This window comes from Adelges cooleyi, unplaced genomic scaffold (assembly GCF_023614345.1).
Source record: "Adelges cooleyi isolate 19-005CV unplaced genomic scaffold, UGA_ACOO_1.1 ACOO_flye_CR_arks_rails_tigmint_CR_PRNA_30, whole genome shotgun sequence".
Classification (NCBI taxonomy): Eukaryota; Metazoa; Arthropoda; class Insecta; order Hemiptera; family Adelgidae; genus Adelges; species Adelges cooleyi.
The window spans coordinates 23,056,812-23,072,965 of NW_026095971.1; the positions used below are offsets into that span (position 1 = coordinate 23,056,812).

Genomic DNA, 16,154 nt, shown 5'->3' on the forward strand with positions numbered 1-16,154 from the left:
AACTATAGTAAAGAAAAAAAAATGTAATATTTTTCCTAAGAAATTACTGTGATAGCCTGGCAACAAAAAAACTATAGCCAATAAACAATCCTCATTGCTGTATTAATGAGTGTGCATTATGGTAGTTGAAGCTCTCAATAATTATAAGGCATAGCTAACAATTTCCTATACTTTACTACTTCAATAAATGGGGGGGGGGCGTCCCGATAAAAGCATACAAAACGTAATCGTAATAAAACTATTAATATTACTCTGGACGTTGTAGTGTTGTATTCTGATATAAGAACCACCAGCTCTTTCATCTCTAAGGGCCACTTTTCTAAGGTCAAAATATTAAATACATTTTTTAATTTATTAAAATATATACTCATTAAATCATAGTTGAGAAACAATAAATCGAAAAATAGAATCAATTTAAATTAAATTGCAATTTTATTTATAAAAATAACAGAATAATATGATAAAGTAAAAGAAATTTTTTTACTCATTGTTTCGTACAGATGAAAAGTTATTTTGCTAACTCTACATAGAACAATATTAATAACCAACGAGATAATATCAAAAATAATATATTCTTACGAAAGAATTGAAAGTTCCATTCCTTATGCTGGCCTTTAATTATTGGTAACCCTTGGACGATCTGTGTTATTATACGAGTTGGAATGTAATCGTCATTTGTCTTCTGTTGTATAAAACTGCTCAAGTAATCAATCTGGTACATGTTTAGCCCTCGGTTGAATCCTTCTATGCCCTATAAACAAATATTTGAATCATGTAAATATTAAAAGTACGAATGAAGTTTGACTTTTTTTTTAATGCTATAATGCACTAAAAATCTACGAATTATATTTTTCTTATACATGTTAAATGTCATGCCAGGCAAAATCATAACTATATGTGTATTTTATCGAGCATTAAAAGCAACCATAAATTATTACTTTTTCTTTTGCTGCTAAAATGCCGAATAAGAACTCCGAGAAATTAACCGTTTCGTCACCTATAAATATTATTTTGAATTATTACTCATTGGAATTAAATTAACTGCATCTCTAACTCAATAACACCTTTAAAAATCCACGCTATAAATCTTTGGTCGTCATCACTTAATCTTAAAGCTGCCATGCAACTTTTTAATTCATCGGGGTTAAGCAGACCATCTCCAAGGAAGCCTTGTTCGTCATGATATGTGAACAAGCTTAAGTAAACTATTACTTCTTGGGATGATAAATTTGTGGTCTATGTAGAAAAACATGTAAGAAAATAAGAAAATCACATTAGTAACGAATTTTCACATATTTTTGTTTTCGTTATTACCGTCCATTTGTCACCGGTTTTATTGTCTTTGGCCAGATATACCAATAAACTTTGTGTTTTAAAACCGTCTGTCGTACCTATATTTAAAAATCATATTGTAAGTATATTTTAATCAAGCTAGTCAAGACGAGTGCGTTAAATTGATAAATGTTGTAAACGCTGGTAAAATTCATATAATTTTAAAGTGACAATTTTTTTTTTTAAGTAGGAAGAGGCGTAAAATTTGATTAAAATCGTAAAGTGAATCCCTGTGGGAAAGATATTTTATTACCTTCTCTGTATATCCAACCTACCACATTTGAAACGCCCAATTCTACTAACTTTTCTTGGAATTCTCCTGGGGTAAGTTTGTCTTCCTCTGTTTCGGAAGCTTTTACTAAATCAACAATTACTGTGACTTGATCCCTATTGACTCCGACGCTCTATAAAATACCATAAAAACAATAATAATAATACATACAATAAACTACTGACATTTTATTTTTTATTGCATTCATAATTTTTATGATTATGTTTTATACTAACCTGTGTCATGGTCACGAAGTACAACGCACAGAGGACAACAGCAATTTTGAAATGCATAATGGTTTATTTTTTCAAACAATTTGTTGAACCAGAAGTAAGTCTTCGATACCAATATCGGATGAACAGTGGCATTTGATGCGATCCGGGGTGACTTTTATATGGTGCGATTGACAAAAACAATATAACTATGTAAATAGGAAATATTGGTAGTTGTATTGTTTTTCGTTTTATTCTATTTACATATAAAATGCGTGAAGAGTGGTTTTTTACCCAATTGTACATATTTTGTACGTATAGTGCGACCCAAAAAAATATTGCATATTTACTTATGTGGAATAAAAAAACAACATATTTTTTTATCGCACAAAGACCAAAACAAATATAGCGAATATGTTAGAAACTGCTTGTTTTTTTATTATTTTTTAGCCAGGTGTTTGTATTGAAAAACTCGTTGTGGAAAACAACTTGTTTTCGAAAAAAAACTACAATATATCTGAAAAAAACAATAATAAAGTTATTCCAAAGTTAAAACTTGCAACTTTATGATACCAACGAGTATTTGTCGTTTGATTACACTGCAACAGTTGTTGTAAAAAATACTGTATTCATTGTAAACTAATGTGTTATTGTTTTTTTTTACAAAATAGAGATTTGTAATACAATTTTAAATGCTAGTCGAATACATTTATAATTTAAAATACATTTTAAATTTTACCAAAAAGGTTCTCTTTATTAGTCCAAAAATGATAAAAAATCACCCATTTCCCTTCAAAATCTAGAGAGATACTTTTTTTTTATAAATAAAAGAATTGATTTTCGACAGTAGTCAATTACTAGGTCATTAGAGTGAAAAAATAGTCAACGGGTATCTGATACATAGTTGCAATAACTAAGTGGTTAATTGCGATGAGATGGAAAACAAAAAACTTTTATAGACCGACGATGAACCATTAGGTTATTTATCTTAATAAAACAAAAATAAACACGAATAACTTTTTTGCTAATCCTCAGTTTCAGCTGAAGTTTTTAAGGGGTTTATAGCGTCTTGAGTATGTTCGCATTCTATAACTTTGTAATGATATTCCTGTATTATTCCTGTAGTTTCCTGTATTTTTTCATTTGTACAAAAAAACTGTTGCTCATAAAATTTATATTTATGTTAGAGGACGAAGAGGTCACAAGTCTACAGAAGTTATTTTAATAAAAGTGATAAAATCAACGCTTCGATGCTAATTTGTAAACACTGCACCTCACTTTAATTCTTTCTGACTATGCTGGTTTATACTGTGCTTGGTTTGGACTTTACTGGTTTAAAAATACTAACTACTTATTCACATCGAAGCGTTTATTCGAAAGTGACTTTATCGCTTTCAGGTGTAATGATTTCTGTAAACCTGTGACACCCCACTTTGCCCCGACCCCATTGTACTGGCTTTTTCATATTGTTTTTATACAATGTGATCTCAATTTTTCATACATTATTTTGTTTTTACCCCCCTCCCTTCTCAACTAGAGGATAGGTTAGATCTCTAAAGCTGTGATGTGTCGATAACTAGTTTTCGAAAAATATTTTCATAGTTATTGAAGTTTCAAGTTTAGGGCAGGTGGAAAGGTGGAATGTAGTATCATATTTATCTGGGGGCACTTCCCATCCCTGGGCTGGGTAACTAAGAGGTCGTCCCTTTGTCCATGGTCGACGTAAACAAACTTAATGGGTACCTTTTGTTTTAATTTTTATATTATTCTTATAGAGAATTAGGTTAGGTTAGGTTTTATAGTTATGGTTTTATATCTTCTTCAATCTGTTCGCTTTCTATAACTTTGTAAAGTTATAGAAGATGTTTCTTGTATTTTTTCTTTTGTACAAAAAACAGTAGCTCATAAAATTCATATTTATGTTAGCATTAATTAACAACAGCGGTAAATTGACCCAATAAAATGTGCTTAGATAATTATACACAATCGGTTTTTATCTACCACTTTAAAGACAGTGAGAGCAAAGGTTTTTTTTTGGCAACCTAAGAAATAGGGGTAACTACAAATTTTTAACAAAGTTATAGCAAATAAACGGATTGATGAAATATTATTGCTAAATTATTTTAAATATTTGTGTTACATATTTATGGAGTTAAAAACATATTATGGTCCTACTTGAAAAGAAGTATGGAAATAGAAGTAGTTTATTATATTTACATATTAAATGCGTAACGAGTGGTGTTTTTACCCAATTGTACATATTTTGTACGTATAGTGCAAACCAAAAAATATTGCATATTTACTTATGTGGAATAAAAAAATATCATATATTTTTATCTCACAGACCAAAACAATATTGCGAATATGTTAGAAACTGCTTGGTTTTTTATTATTTTTTAGGCAGTTGTTTTTATCGAAAAACTCATTGTGAAAAACAACTTGTTTTCGAAAACAGTATTTGTCGTTTGTTTACACTGCAACAGTTGTTGTAAAAAATACGGTATTTATTGTAAACTAATGTGTCATTGTTTTTTTGCACAAAATAGAGATTTGTAATACAATTTTAAATGCAAGTTGAACACATTTATAATTAAAATACATTTTTAATTTGTACCAAAAAAGTATGAAAAAATGTTATGTGACGTTTTGTATTCTTGTTCAAACAGTTACATACTAGTCATTAAGATTTAAAATTTCATGAAATTTATTTTTTTGAAATAACTCATGAAATATTTCATTTGAGTGAAAAATTAAATCCTTTCTGTTTTATTTATTATAGTGTACTATGATATAGTATTACAAATAACATATAACCTATTCGTCCATATTTATTACTTAAAGATAACATTATAACAAAATTAAAATTAAAATCAACTCCTTTGCAATAGTTAAACAAATACAATACTAAATCTAATATCATAAATATGGTACGTCTTAATAAAGTCTAAATTTATTATTGTTATAGCATTGAAAGTATGGAAATTAAGGTCTAAAAAGGCACTTCAGAAAACAAATCATCAGTATCATCATCTGTATTTTCATTTTATAAATCTACATCTATGAACGTCTTGTTTATGTTTCCCCATTTTAAAAACTAATACAGACTTAAAAATAGGTAACTAAAAAGTTTTAACAGAATTGACTAGTACAAAATAATAAATTACATAACAATTAAATAATTTATAAGCAATGATCAGTAAACAGCTGCAGCTATCAACATGCCGGGTTTTCGTTACCAATACCATGATATACCGGAGATCACAACCATTGTACCGAAACGATATCTTTAAATATAAGCTGTTTAGATGACATTTGACAGTCACTATCTCATAAGTAAAAAAAAAAAATATTTTTAAATATTTTATGAGGCGTGAAATTTTCAATTTTGAAATGTTTCACATGAAATTTTTCGTGTGAAATATTTCAAATTTAAAACCCTACAGTAGTCATACATTACAATTCGTACAAAAACCACATATTTTCATTATTCATATATAGTTTTAAGGTTGGTACGTATATATGTTTATATTTGTATACAGAGTGATCCATCTGATTTAAATCACTAATTTTCTCGAAAAATATGAACATTTTGATAATAATTATTTTCGCATACTATTTTTTGGTTGTATATTTTTCAATACTTTTCTTCAAATGGGAACATATGATTTTAACTCCATAAACATGCAAAACGAATATTTAAAATGTTTTAGCATTATAATTTCATCGATCCTTTTGTTTCCTATAATTTAGTTAACATTTTAAATTTCCCCTAATTCTTAGGTTGCCAAAAACGAAAACCGAAGCTCTCGCTGTCTTTAAAGTTTTTTTTTCTCCTTTATTTTACAAATACGATCTATACAATTTAAGTACAATAAGTATATATGATGTCAGGTAAATTATAGACATTGAAAGTATGAAAAGAGAAGCCGTCCACTGACGACACTCTTATTAACTTCGTTTTTAATTAATTGATAGTGAAAAGATCTCTGCACCACTTCTTTTTAAGTCTCTTTGGTGGGTTGTTGGGAGTTGAGGGTAATGTTAGATTATTTACAAGGGGGTTTGGGTGATTTTGAAGAGAATTGTAGTATCGTCTGTAGTAGTCTTTGGTAACTTGTATTATTGTTTTTATTTGTAAATCAGAGTGTAGAGTATGGTTTGATATATAAGGTGATGAATTAGTGATGAGACGGAGTATTTTATTTTGTGCGACTTGTATTTTGTTAAGGTTCGAATTCTTAGCTGATCCCCAGATTTGGATATCCATATGTCCATAGCGGCTTAAGTAAGAGTTTATAAATGGTTAGTTTTGTGTGAAGGGGCAACTTCGATTTAGAATGAAGAAATCTTCTCAGAATGGTTAAGACGTAAGTTTAGTTTAATTTTAGTGGAGTGTATGCGGTGTGTCCAGTTTAGTTTTTTATCAAAGTGTACCCCAAGGTATTTGATAGTATTTGATGAGGGTATTTGAACATTGTTTAGAGTAACGTGAGGGTAGATTCCTTGTTTGAGAGTGAATGTAGTATGGCAGGATTTAATTTCATTAATTTTGATTTTCCAATCATTGTACCAGGTTTGAAGACTATTGCAATGTGTGATTGCAAATAATGAAAAGCAATTTGGGGGTCATTATGAACAAAAAGGATTGCTTTATCGTCGGCAAATTCTGCTACGGTTGTGTTTAGATGGGTAGGTTGATCAGATGTAAATATGTTGAAGAGAAGAGGAGCAGAAATAGCACCTTGAGGTCCCCTGCTTTTATTTCAGATATGGTTGAAAGAGTTGTGCGGTAAACGTACTGTAAATTGTCGTTCATCAAGGTAAGATTGAAAGAGTAAGTAGTAGTATGGAGGTAGAATTTGTTTTAGTTTAAAAAGAAGACCATCGTGCCATACTCGGTCGAATGCTTGCGCAACGTCCAAAAAAACAGCAGTGCAATATTGTTTATTTTCAAGTGATGAGGCGACTGTATCTGTTAATCGATTTGTTTGTTGGATTGTAGAATGTCTGTTACGAAAACCAAACTGCGTGTTTGGAATAATGTTTGTCTTAGCTATGATCGGTTTAATTCGTTTTAGGGGTAGTTTTTCAAATACTTTAGAAAAGAAAGGGAGAAGACTGATAGGTCTATAGGATGAGGGGTGCTCCGGTGGCTTACCAGGTTTGAGTACAACTATTATTACAGAGAGCTTCCACTGCAGCGTATGAGAGTATGAGAGGCGAAGTATGGTATTAAATATATATGTGAGAAGAATAAGTGTTCTTTTGGGGAGATGCTTAGCGACCTCGTATGTGATCAAGTCGAAACCAGGAGATTTTTTAGTGGGAAATGTAGATATGCAATGTTTAACTTCGGCTGGAGAGAAGGATTGTGGAGGTAGTGTCAACTGGAGTGGGGATAACAAGAAGTTTTGTATTTTATTAAGAAGTTCAGTATTTTTTGCAGTTTCGTGGGACCTAAAAACATTTGTTAAGTGCTTTTGGAAAAGTTCTGCTTTTTCCTGGTCATTTGCGGCCCATGGACCATCTTTATTTCTAAGTGGAAGGAATGTAGGTTTGTCTTTTACGGCTTGTTTGGTGGCTTTCCATAGAGATCCGTCGTGTGCGGAAAGGGAAGCTGAATGGTTTGAGTAAGACTCACTTCTCAAGTTTGCCAGTAATCTTTTAAGGTGTGCAGTAAGGGTGTTCAGTCGTCCTTTATCAGAAGGGTAATGAGTAGACTGCCATAGATTTTTAGCCCGTCTTTTTTCAGTCATAAGTGTTCAAATATGGACTGGGAGATTTAGAGAAAATGGTTGTTGGTTTTGGTTGGGTAACGAAGAAGCCCAGGCAGCAGACTGTAGTCTTTAAAGTAGTAGATAAAAACCGATTGTGTATAATTATCTCAGCACATTGTATTGTGTCGAATTACCGCTGTTGTCGACTATGGAACAATGCTAACATAACTATGAATTTTTTGAGCTACTATTTTTTTGTAAAAATGAAAAAACATAGTAAACGTAATATCTTTACGAAATTATAGAAAAAGAACAGATTGAAGAAGCTATAAACCCATTAAAACTTCAGGTTAAATTGAGGAGTAGCAAAAAAGTTATTCGTTTTTATTTTTGTTTTATTAAGATAAATAACCTAATGGTTCATTGTCGGTCTATAAACGTTTTTTGTTTCCCATCTCATCGCAATTAAGTATCAACCACTTAGGTATTGCCAATATGTATCAGATACCCGTTAAATGTTATTTCACTCTAACGACCTAGTAATTGACTACTGTCGAAAATTAATTCTTTTATTTATAAAAAAATTTCTCTCTCTCGACTTTGAAGAAGAATGGGTGAATTTTTATCATTTTTAGACTAATAAAGGGAACCTTTTTGGTAAAAATTTGAAATGTATTTTAAATTATAAATGTATTCTAATTGTATTACAAATCTCTATTTTGTACAAAAAAACAATGACACATTAGTTTACAATAAATACAGTATTTTTTACAACTGTTGCAGTGTAAACAAACGACAGACACTCGTTGGTATCATAAAGTTGCAAGTTTTAACTTTGGAATAACTTTATTATTGTTTTTTAGATATATTGTTGTTTTTTTTCAAAAACAAGTTGTTTTTCACAAAACACAGAGTTTTTCGATACAAACAACTGGCTAAAAAATAATAAAAAACAAGCAGTTTCTAACATATTCGCTATATTTGTTTTGGTCTTTGTGCGATAAAAAAATATGTTGTTATTTTGTTCCACATAAGTAAATATGCAATATTTTTTTGGTTTGCACTATACGTACAAAATATGTACAATTGGGTAAAAAAACCACTCTTAAAGCATTTAATATGTAGATATAATAAACTACTTCTATTTCAATACTTCTTTTCAAGTAGAAACATAATATGTTTTTAACTTATATGCTATAACTTTGTTAAAATTTTGTATTTCCCCCTATTTCTTAGGTTGCCAAAAAAAAACCTTTGCTCTCTCTGTCTTTAAAGTGGTAGATAAAAACCGATTGTGTATAATTATCTACGCACATTTTATTGGGTCGATTCACCGCTGTTGTTAATTAATGCTAACATAAATATGAATTTTATGAGCTACTGTTTTTTGTACAAATGAAAAAATACACGAAACATAATATCTTTATAAAGTTATAGAAAGCGAACAGATTGAAGAAGATATAAAACCATTACTATAAAACCTAACCTAACCTATTTCACTATTGAAAAAATATAAAAATTAAAACAAAGGGTACCCATTAAGTTTGTTTACGTCGACCATGGACAAAGGGACGACCTCTTAGTCACCCAGCCCAGGGATGAGAAGTGCCCCCGGATAAATATGATACTACATTCTATCTTTCCACCTGCCCTAAACTTGAAACTTCAATAACTATGAAAATATTTATCCAAAACTAGTTATCGACGCATCACAACTTTAAAGATCTAACTTAACCTCTAGTTGAGAAGGGAGAGGGGTAAAAACAAAATAATGTATGAAAAAATGAGATCACATTGTATAAAAACAATATGAAAAAGCCAGTACAATGGAGTCGGGGCCAAGTGGGGTGTCACAGGTTTACAGGAATCATTACACCTGAAAGCAATAAAGTCACTTTCGAATAAACGCTTCGATGTGAATCAGTAGTTAGTATTTTTAAACCAGTAAAGTCCAAACCAAGCACAGTATAAACCAGCATAGTTAGAATGAATTGTGCAGTGTTTACAAATTGGCATCAAAGGGCTTATTTGAAAGTGATTTTATTACTTTTATTATAATAATTTCTGTAGATTTGTGACCTCTTCGTCCCCTCTATGCTTTAATTCGATTATGCCTCGACACTACTGTACTAGTCCTCTCGGATAAAATAAATATTTCTTTTAAAAGTTTTACCCAACCCCCCCCCCTCCCTTCCAAAATACCAACTAGATAAAATTTGTGATTTGTAGAGTTGCTACTCGAAAGAATTGGTTCAATATTAAAAAGTTACAGTGTATACAGACACAAAAAAACCACACATATTTGAAACCAATAGCATCTCTGTTCCGCATCAAAGCTAAAAAAATATTAAATTCCTTAAAAAATCCTATGAGATATTGAGTGATTTTTTGCTGGTGAGTCATGCTAGTCATACATCAAAGTATACAAAAAAAACATACAATAACACCACATTTTCATTATTCTTATATAATTTTAAAACTAATTTTACTAAAATATTAGGGGTCTCGTTTTATTATGCCAAAACGTCCACTAGTTATCACGTGATTAAACGTGGAATTCCACGTACATTATACACATATGTAGGTACATAATATATTTATATATATAAATACAGTGTGATTCATCTGATGTAAAGCACTCATTTTCTCGGAAAATATGAACATTTTGAAAATTATTTTTTTCGCATTCTATTGTAGTTATATATTTTTCAATACTTTTCTTCAAATGGGAACATATGGTTTTAACTCCATAATACGAATATTAAAAATAATTTAGCATTATAATTTTATCATTCCGTTTGTTTGCTATAACTTTGTTAAAAATCATGGGACACTATGGAACAATGCTAACATAAATATGAATTTTATGAGATTTTTTTGTACATATGAAAAAATACAAAAAACATAATATCTTTACAAAGTTATAGAAAGCGAACAGATTGAAGAAGATATACACCCATCAAAACTTCAGCTCAAATTAGGAAGTAGCAAAAAAGTTATTCGTTTTTATTTTATTAAGATAAATAACCTAATGGTTGATCGTCGGTCTGGGCAAATATGTATCAGATACCCGTTGACTATTTTCTCACTCTAATGAACTAGTAATTAACTACTGTCAAAAATTAATATTTTTATTTATAAAAAAAAGTCGCTCTCTAGATTTTGAAGGGGAATGATTGATTTTTTATAATTTTTGGACTACGAAAGAGAACGTTTTTGGTACAAATTAAAATGTATTTTAATTATAAATGTATTCAACTTGCATTTAAAATTGTATTACAAATCTCTATTTTGTAAAAAAAAACAATAACACATTAGTTTACAATGAATACAGTATTTTTTACAACAACTGTTGCAGTGTAAACAAACGACAAATACTCGTTGGTATCATAAAGTTGCAAGTTTTAACTTTGGAATAACTTTATTATTGTTTTTTTTAGATACATATTGTTGTTTTTTTCGAAAACAAGTTGTTTTCCACATTGAGTTTTTCGATACAAACAACTGGCTAAAAAATAATAAAAAAAACAAGCAGTTTTTAACATATTCGCTATATTGTTTTTGTATTTGTGCGAGCAAATGTTGCTATTATATTCCACAAAAGAATAAAACGAAAAAAAATACCAACTACCAGTATTTACCATTTACATAGTTATATTGTTTTTATCAATCGCACCTTATAAAAGACGACACCCGGATCGAATCGAATACCACTGTTCATCCGATATTGGTATCAAAGACATGATTCTAATTCATCAAAGTTTTGAAAAAAAAACCATTATGCATTTCAAAATTGCTGTTATCCTCTGTGCGTTGTACTTCGTGACCATGACACAGGTTAGTACAAAACATAATAATAAAAATTATAAATACATTAAAAAATAAAATGTCAGTAGTTAATGGTATGTATTAGTTTTATTTTTGTACTTATGGTATTTTATAGAGCGTCGGAGTCAATTTGGATCAAGTCAAACATATTGTTGATTTAGTAAAAGAATCTGAAAAAGCGGTAGACAAAATTCCCCCAAAACAATTCATAGCAAAGTTAGTAGAATTGGGCGTGAAGAATGTGAGAGATTGGAAATACGAAGCAGGTAATAAAATATCTTTCACGCAGGGTTTAACTTAACGGTTGTTATCAAATTTTACTCCCCTTCCAACTTAAAAAAAAATTTGTCACCTAAAAATTATATGAATCTTCCAGCATTTACAACATTTTTCAATTAAACGCACCAGTCTTGACTAGCTTGATTAAAATATACTTAAAATTTTATTTTTCAACACAGGTACGACAGACGGCCAAAAAACACAAAGTGTAATGGTATATCTGGCCAAAAACAACAAAACCGATGACAAATGGGTGGTAATAACGAAAACAAAAAATTGGGAAAATTCGTTACTAATATGATTTTCTTATTTTCATACATGATTTTCCACGTAGACCAGAAGTTTATCATCCCAAGAAGTAATAGTGTTCTTAAGCCTGTTCACATATAATGACAAACATGGCTCCATTGAAGATGGTCTGCTTAACCCAGATGAAGTAAAAAGTGTCATTCAAGCTTTAAAATTAAATCAAGCCGGGAAAAGAAGTTTGGAGTGGTTTTTCCAAGGTGTTATTGAGTTAGAGATGCAGTTAATTTAATTCCAATGAGTAATAATTCAAATAAATATTTATAGGTGACGAAACGGTTAATTTCGCGGAGTTCTTATTTGGCTTTTTGACAGTAAAAGAAAGAGTAAGAATTTATGGTTTCGTTAAAGGCTTGATAAAATACACATATAGTTATGATTTTTCCTGGTATGGCATTTAACATATCTAAGAAAAATATATTTCGTAGATTTTTAGCGTATTATATCATTAAAAAAAAGTCAAGCTTTATTCGTACTTTTAATGTTTACATGATTCAAATATTTGTTCATAGGGCATAGACGGATTAGACCGGGGGCTAGACATGAATCAGATTACATTTCTGAGCAATAATATACTACAAAACAAAAATTACGATTTCATTCCATCCGCAAATATAATAACGTTCATCGATTGGTTACGAATAGTTGTTGGCCAGCATGATGAATGGAAATTTGAACGCTTTCGTAAGAATATATTTTTGATATTATCTCGATGGTTGTTAATGTTGTTAATATGTAGAGTTGGCAAAATAACTTTACATCTACACAAATCAATAAGTATAAAATTATCTTTTACTTAATCATGTTCTATTATTTTTATAAATAAAATTGCAATTTTATTTAGATTTATTCTATTTTTCAATTTATTTGTTTCTCAACTATGATTCAACGAGTATACATTTTAATAAATTAAAAAATGTATTTTTTATTTTGACCTTAGAAAAGTGGCCCTTAGAGATGCAAGAGCTGGTGGTTGTTTCAGCAGAATACAACACAACGGCCAACGATAAAGTAATATTAATAGTTTTTTTATATCGTTTTTATGAACTCACAATCTTGTTTGTCGTTCCGGGTGGAATCTTGCAACTCAAATTTCGAGCACTTCCCGATTAGCTATCCGGCTGAAACTTTCAGAGTAGCTCACAATTCGATGACAATGCATTATTAATCCACAAGAGGTTGAAAATTCCACCCCTAAGTGGGTTTAAATGGGGTCGATTTCTTGTCCGTCGTTCCGGGGGAATCTTGCAATTCAAAAAGACTTATATCTCACCCCCAGCAGCGGGCGACAGCAACAGCTATGCGTGGTGCGTTTGGGCGTGAACGGTGCTCAGATATGAGCGGTACCAGGTTCTCAAACCCGTTCCCATCATTACACTTTTTTGCATTTTCTAACAACTTTTATTCAACTTTTATGATAATTTATATAGTAATTACAACTTAATTTCAACTTTTATGATAATTTATACAGTTATCAATCTAAAATTATAAGCTTTTAAATTGATTACTAATTCTTATGATAATCCTTCTGACCATGCAGCAATAACATTGTACATTTAAATGTATAGATACGTACATACGAAAACGAAAAAGAACAAAATAACTACAGTAGATTAAAAAATTAATCTAAAAATAACGTTTTTATGCGCCTTTAAAAGTATAAAATAACCCTCCGGAGGTCTTGATAACCAAATAGGACAGGTGAACTAGAAAAACGTGGGGCGCATCTTTACTACTTCACACGTCTGAGTATATAATAACATTCTCTTCTCATTAATAACTACCTTAACTCGTAATTCATGCACAATCATCTTTTCTCTTCTAAATAAAATAATACTTAATGACATGTCATGTAAAATTGAGCACCACATTACTTTAAATGTTAAGCAAGTAGGTAGTTAACAAAAAAATTGAAGCAACCTACATAAAACAAACTTTGGAGAGAATAGCAATTAAGTCTTTTCAATTTGCAATGAAATTTAAGGCAAGTGGCACGGAAATCCATTAAATTTCATTCCCAAAAACAAGTCATACTATCACTTTCTGATCCGTCCGGTTAGAGAGACAGCATTATTAGAGACAACTTAATGCATTAGCATGAAAGCTTAGGTTTTAATATCTAAGTAGAAAGATGCACCCCACGTTTTTCTAGTTCATCTGTCCTATTTGGTTATCAAGACCTCCGGATGGTTATTTTATACTTTTAAAGGCGCATAAAAACGTTATTTTTAGATTAATTTTTTATTTACGATTACGTTTTGTATGCTTTTATCAGGACGCCCCCTCTTTTTTTGAAATAGTAAAGTATAGGATATATTGTCAAAGTCTTAATTTAGAGTTTCAACTATGGTGCACACTCATTAATACAGCAATGAGGACTGTTTATTGGCTGTAATATTCTTGTTGCCAGGTTATCTCAGTAATTTCTTTAGAAAAATATTACATTTTTTTTTCAATACTAAAGTTTTGCGAGATTCAAAATCAAAAGTCTTGACGATTTGGACTAATTTTTTAATAATATATAAAAAAAATACTAAAAAACATAAATTTAAAAATGTGTAAAAGAAAATACTGTAATGGACAGTATGCTCTGCTATTTTTCTATGACAATTTTGGTGAAGTCGATGCTATCACAGCCCATAGAGTATACTATACATAATCTAAAGATGTGCTACACGAATAACTTTGTTGATTTTTTAGAAAGGAGTCATTCCTGCCTTTGAAGTTAGAGGTTATGTATGGCGATTCGCTGCTCACGATAAAAACCTTGACGGGTTTCTCAGTGGGGTTGAACTTGACGAGGTTGTCAAGTGTACGCAATTCGAAGGAGAAACTGTTTCATCTCTTATGGACGGCGATAGCAGTGGTAATAAAGCAAATTATAGCGTTAACAAAACCGGCTTAATTATATTAAATAACTATCATGGTGAGGACGAGCATAGAGTACGATCTAGAAGGTTTTAAGTGTGCAAACCTTTTTACTGATAGATTTCTTGGGTTCTATATGATCTCTAGTGTTTAATATTTTAAGAATAAGGTGAATACATGTGATTCTAAAAAGTATTGTCAGAAAATGATTGTTTATGTTTTCACATTAATTATGATATGTTATAGTGGTCAAAATGTTGAAGTAGAATTGCTATAGACAAAATAAAATAAACTTCTTAACTAACAATATTTTATTTTTCAGGCGACAAAAAACTTGACATTTTGGAGATTTTTGCCTTGCTAATTAAGAAGCTTAAGCAGTAAAAAGTTTTATGAGGTTTTGCTGAATACGTATATTTTTTGGGAGTGCTTTAATTATGGATAACACTTTTTATGTTTTATAATTCTTTTCAAAACTGTATAATTTTATACATATATTTTAATTATTTAATGATTTTAGTATTTAATGTACAACGATTTTAATCTATATTAATGAAATGAGAAAAGATTTTTTTTTTAAATTTGATCGTGTCAACTAATTTAACGATTAAATAAAAACTGTAATACCGTAAAAATTGTTTTTATTTCAAAATCATATATATTCATCCTAGACCATGCAGGCTGCCGTCTAGTTCTTAACAGCATAAAAAACAGTGTTACAATATTTTAAAAGTATTAACGCGATGAATCGCAGTTATGAGTTGTCTATATTATAATCGACACTGATCGAATAGCTCTAATAAAAAAATTGAATCTGAAATAATTTCTTCTGATAAGAAAAACTACTTTAGTTACATCAGTTTAAGAGTATTTTATCCTAAACTATCGTGGAAATTCAATGCGATTAGTTAAGAATAAGGCAATTTTTTAGTGCATTATACTAAATGTATCTACAAATACATTTAAATAGCCTAAGTACATAAGGTTTAAAACTCAAGGGATAAGTCGAAATGAGACAGTTTTGGTATATAAAAAAACAAACATCCAACTACGCAGTATCAAAAAAATGTGTGCAGTATTATTTTTTTTTAATCTCATTAATTAAAAACTGTAATATCGAGACAAATTTATTATAGATATTATGTTTGTCGGTTTACGACTTTTGGTGGTAGACTGTTTTAGCAATGTAAACAAATGGCAAATTTTTTTTTTTTTAATACCACAATCTTTTAAGTCATGTTTTTCAAAAAGCAGTTTTTATAGATACATTGTTTGAACACATATGTAGATTTCCACAGTGAATACAAACAAGTGGCAAAAAAATAACAAAAAATAAGTATT

At 30.0% G+C, this 16,154-nt stretch overlaps 1 protein-coding gene and 1 long non-coding RNA gene across 2 annotated transcripts; one reads left to right on the top strand and one right to left on the bottom strand.

Annotated features, from left to right (window-relative positions):
- Nucleotides 1-591: 591 nt before the first annotated feature.
- Nucleotides 592-1,393, bottom strand: LOC126838940 (uncharacterized). The gene is made up of 4 exons (XR_007685752.1): nucleotides 1,315-1,393; nucleotides 1,065-1,236; nucleotides 939-997; nucleotides 592-751 (listed from the first exon to the last, which is right to left on the bottom strand). It is a non-coding gene; the product is annotated as an uncharacterized LOC126838940 (long non-coding RNA).
- Nucleotides 1,394-11,360: 9,967 nt separating this feature from the next.
- LOC126837978 (uncharacterized) lies at nucleotides 11,361-15,254 on the top strand. Its single transcript, XM_050572023.1, has 9 exons — nucleotides 11,361-11,369; nucleotides 11,476-11,626; nucleotides 11,819-11,895; nucleotides 11,974-12,145; nucleotides 12,213-12,271; nucleotides 12,458-12,629; nucleotides 12,886-12,956; nucleotides 14,646-14,811; nucleotides 15,136-15,254. The coding sequence occupies exons 1-9, from the start codon at nucleotides 11,361-11,363 to the stop codon at nucleotides 15,195-15,197; spliced, it is 939 nt and encodes a 312-aa protein (XP_050427980.1). The 3' UTR covers nucleotides 15,198-15,254.
- Nucleotides 15,255-16,154: the final 900 nt, after the last annotated feature.

Excerpts from the sequence above, each read along its gene's own strand:
- LOC126837978 (XM_050572023.1), top strand. Across the intron at positions 11,627-11,818 it reads AGATTGGAAATACGAAGCAG|GTACGACAGACGGCCAAAAA; the intron begins GTAATAAAATAT and ends TTTTCAACACAG. Across the intron at positions 11,896-11,973 it reads AAACCGATGACAAATGGGTG|ACCAGAAGTTTATCATCCCA; the intron begins GTAATAACGAAA and ends TTTTCCACGTAG.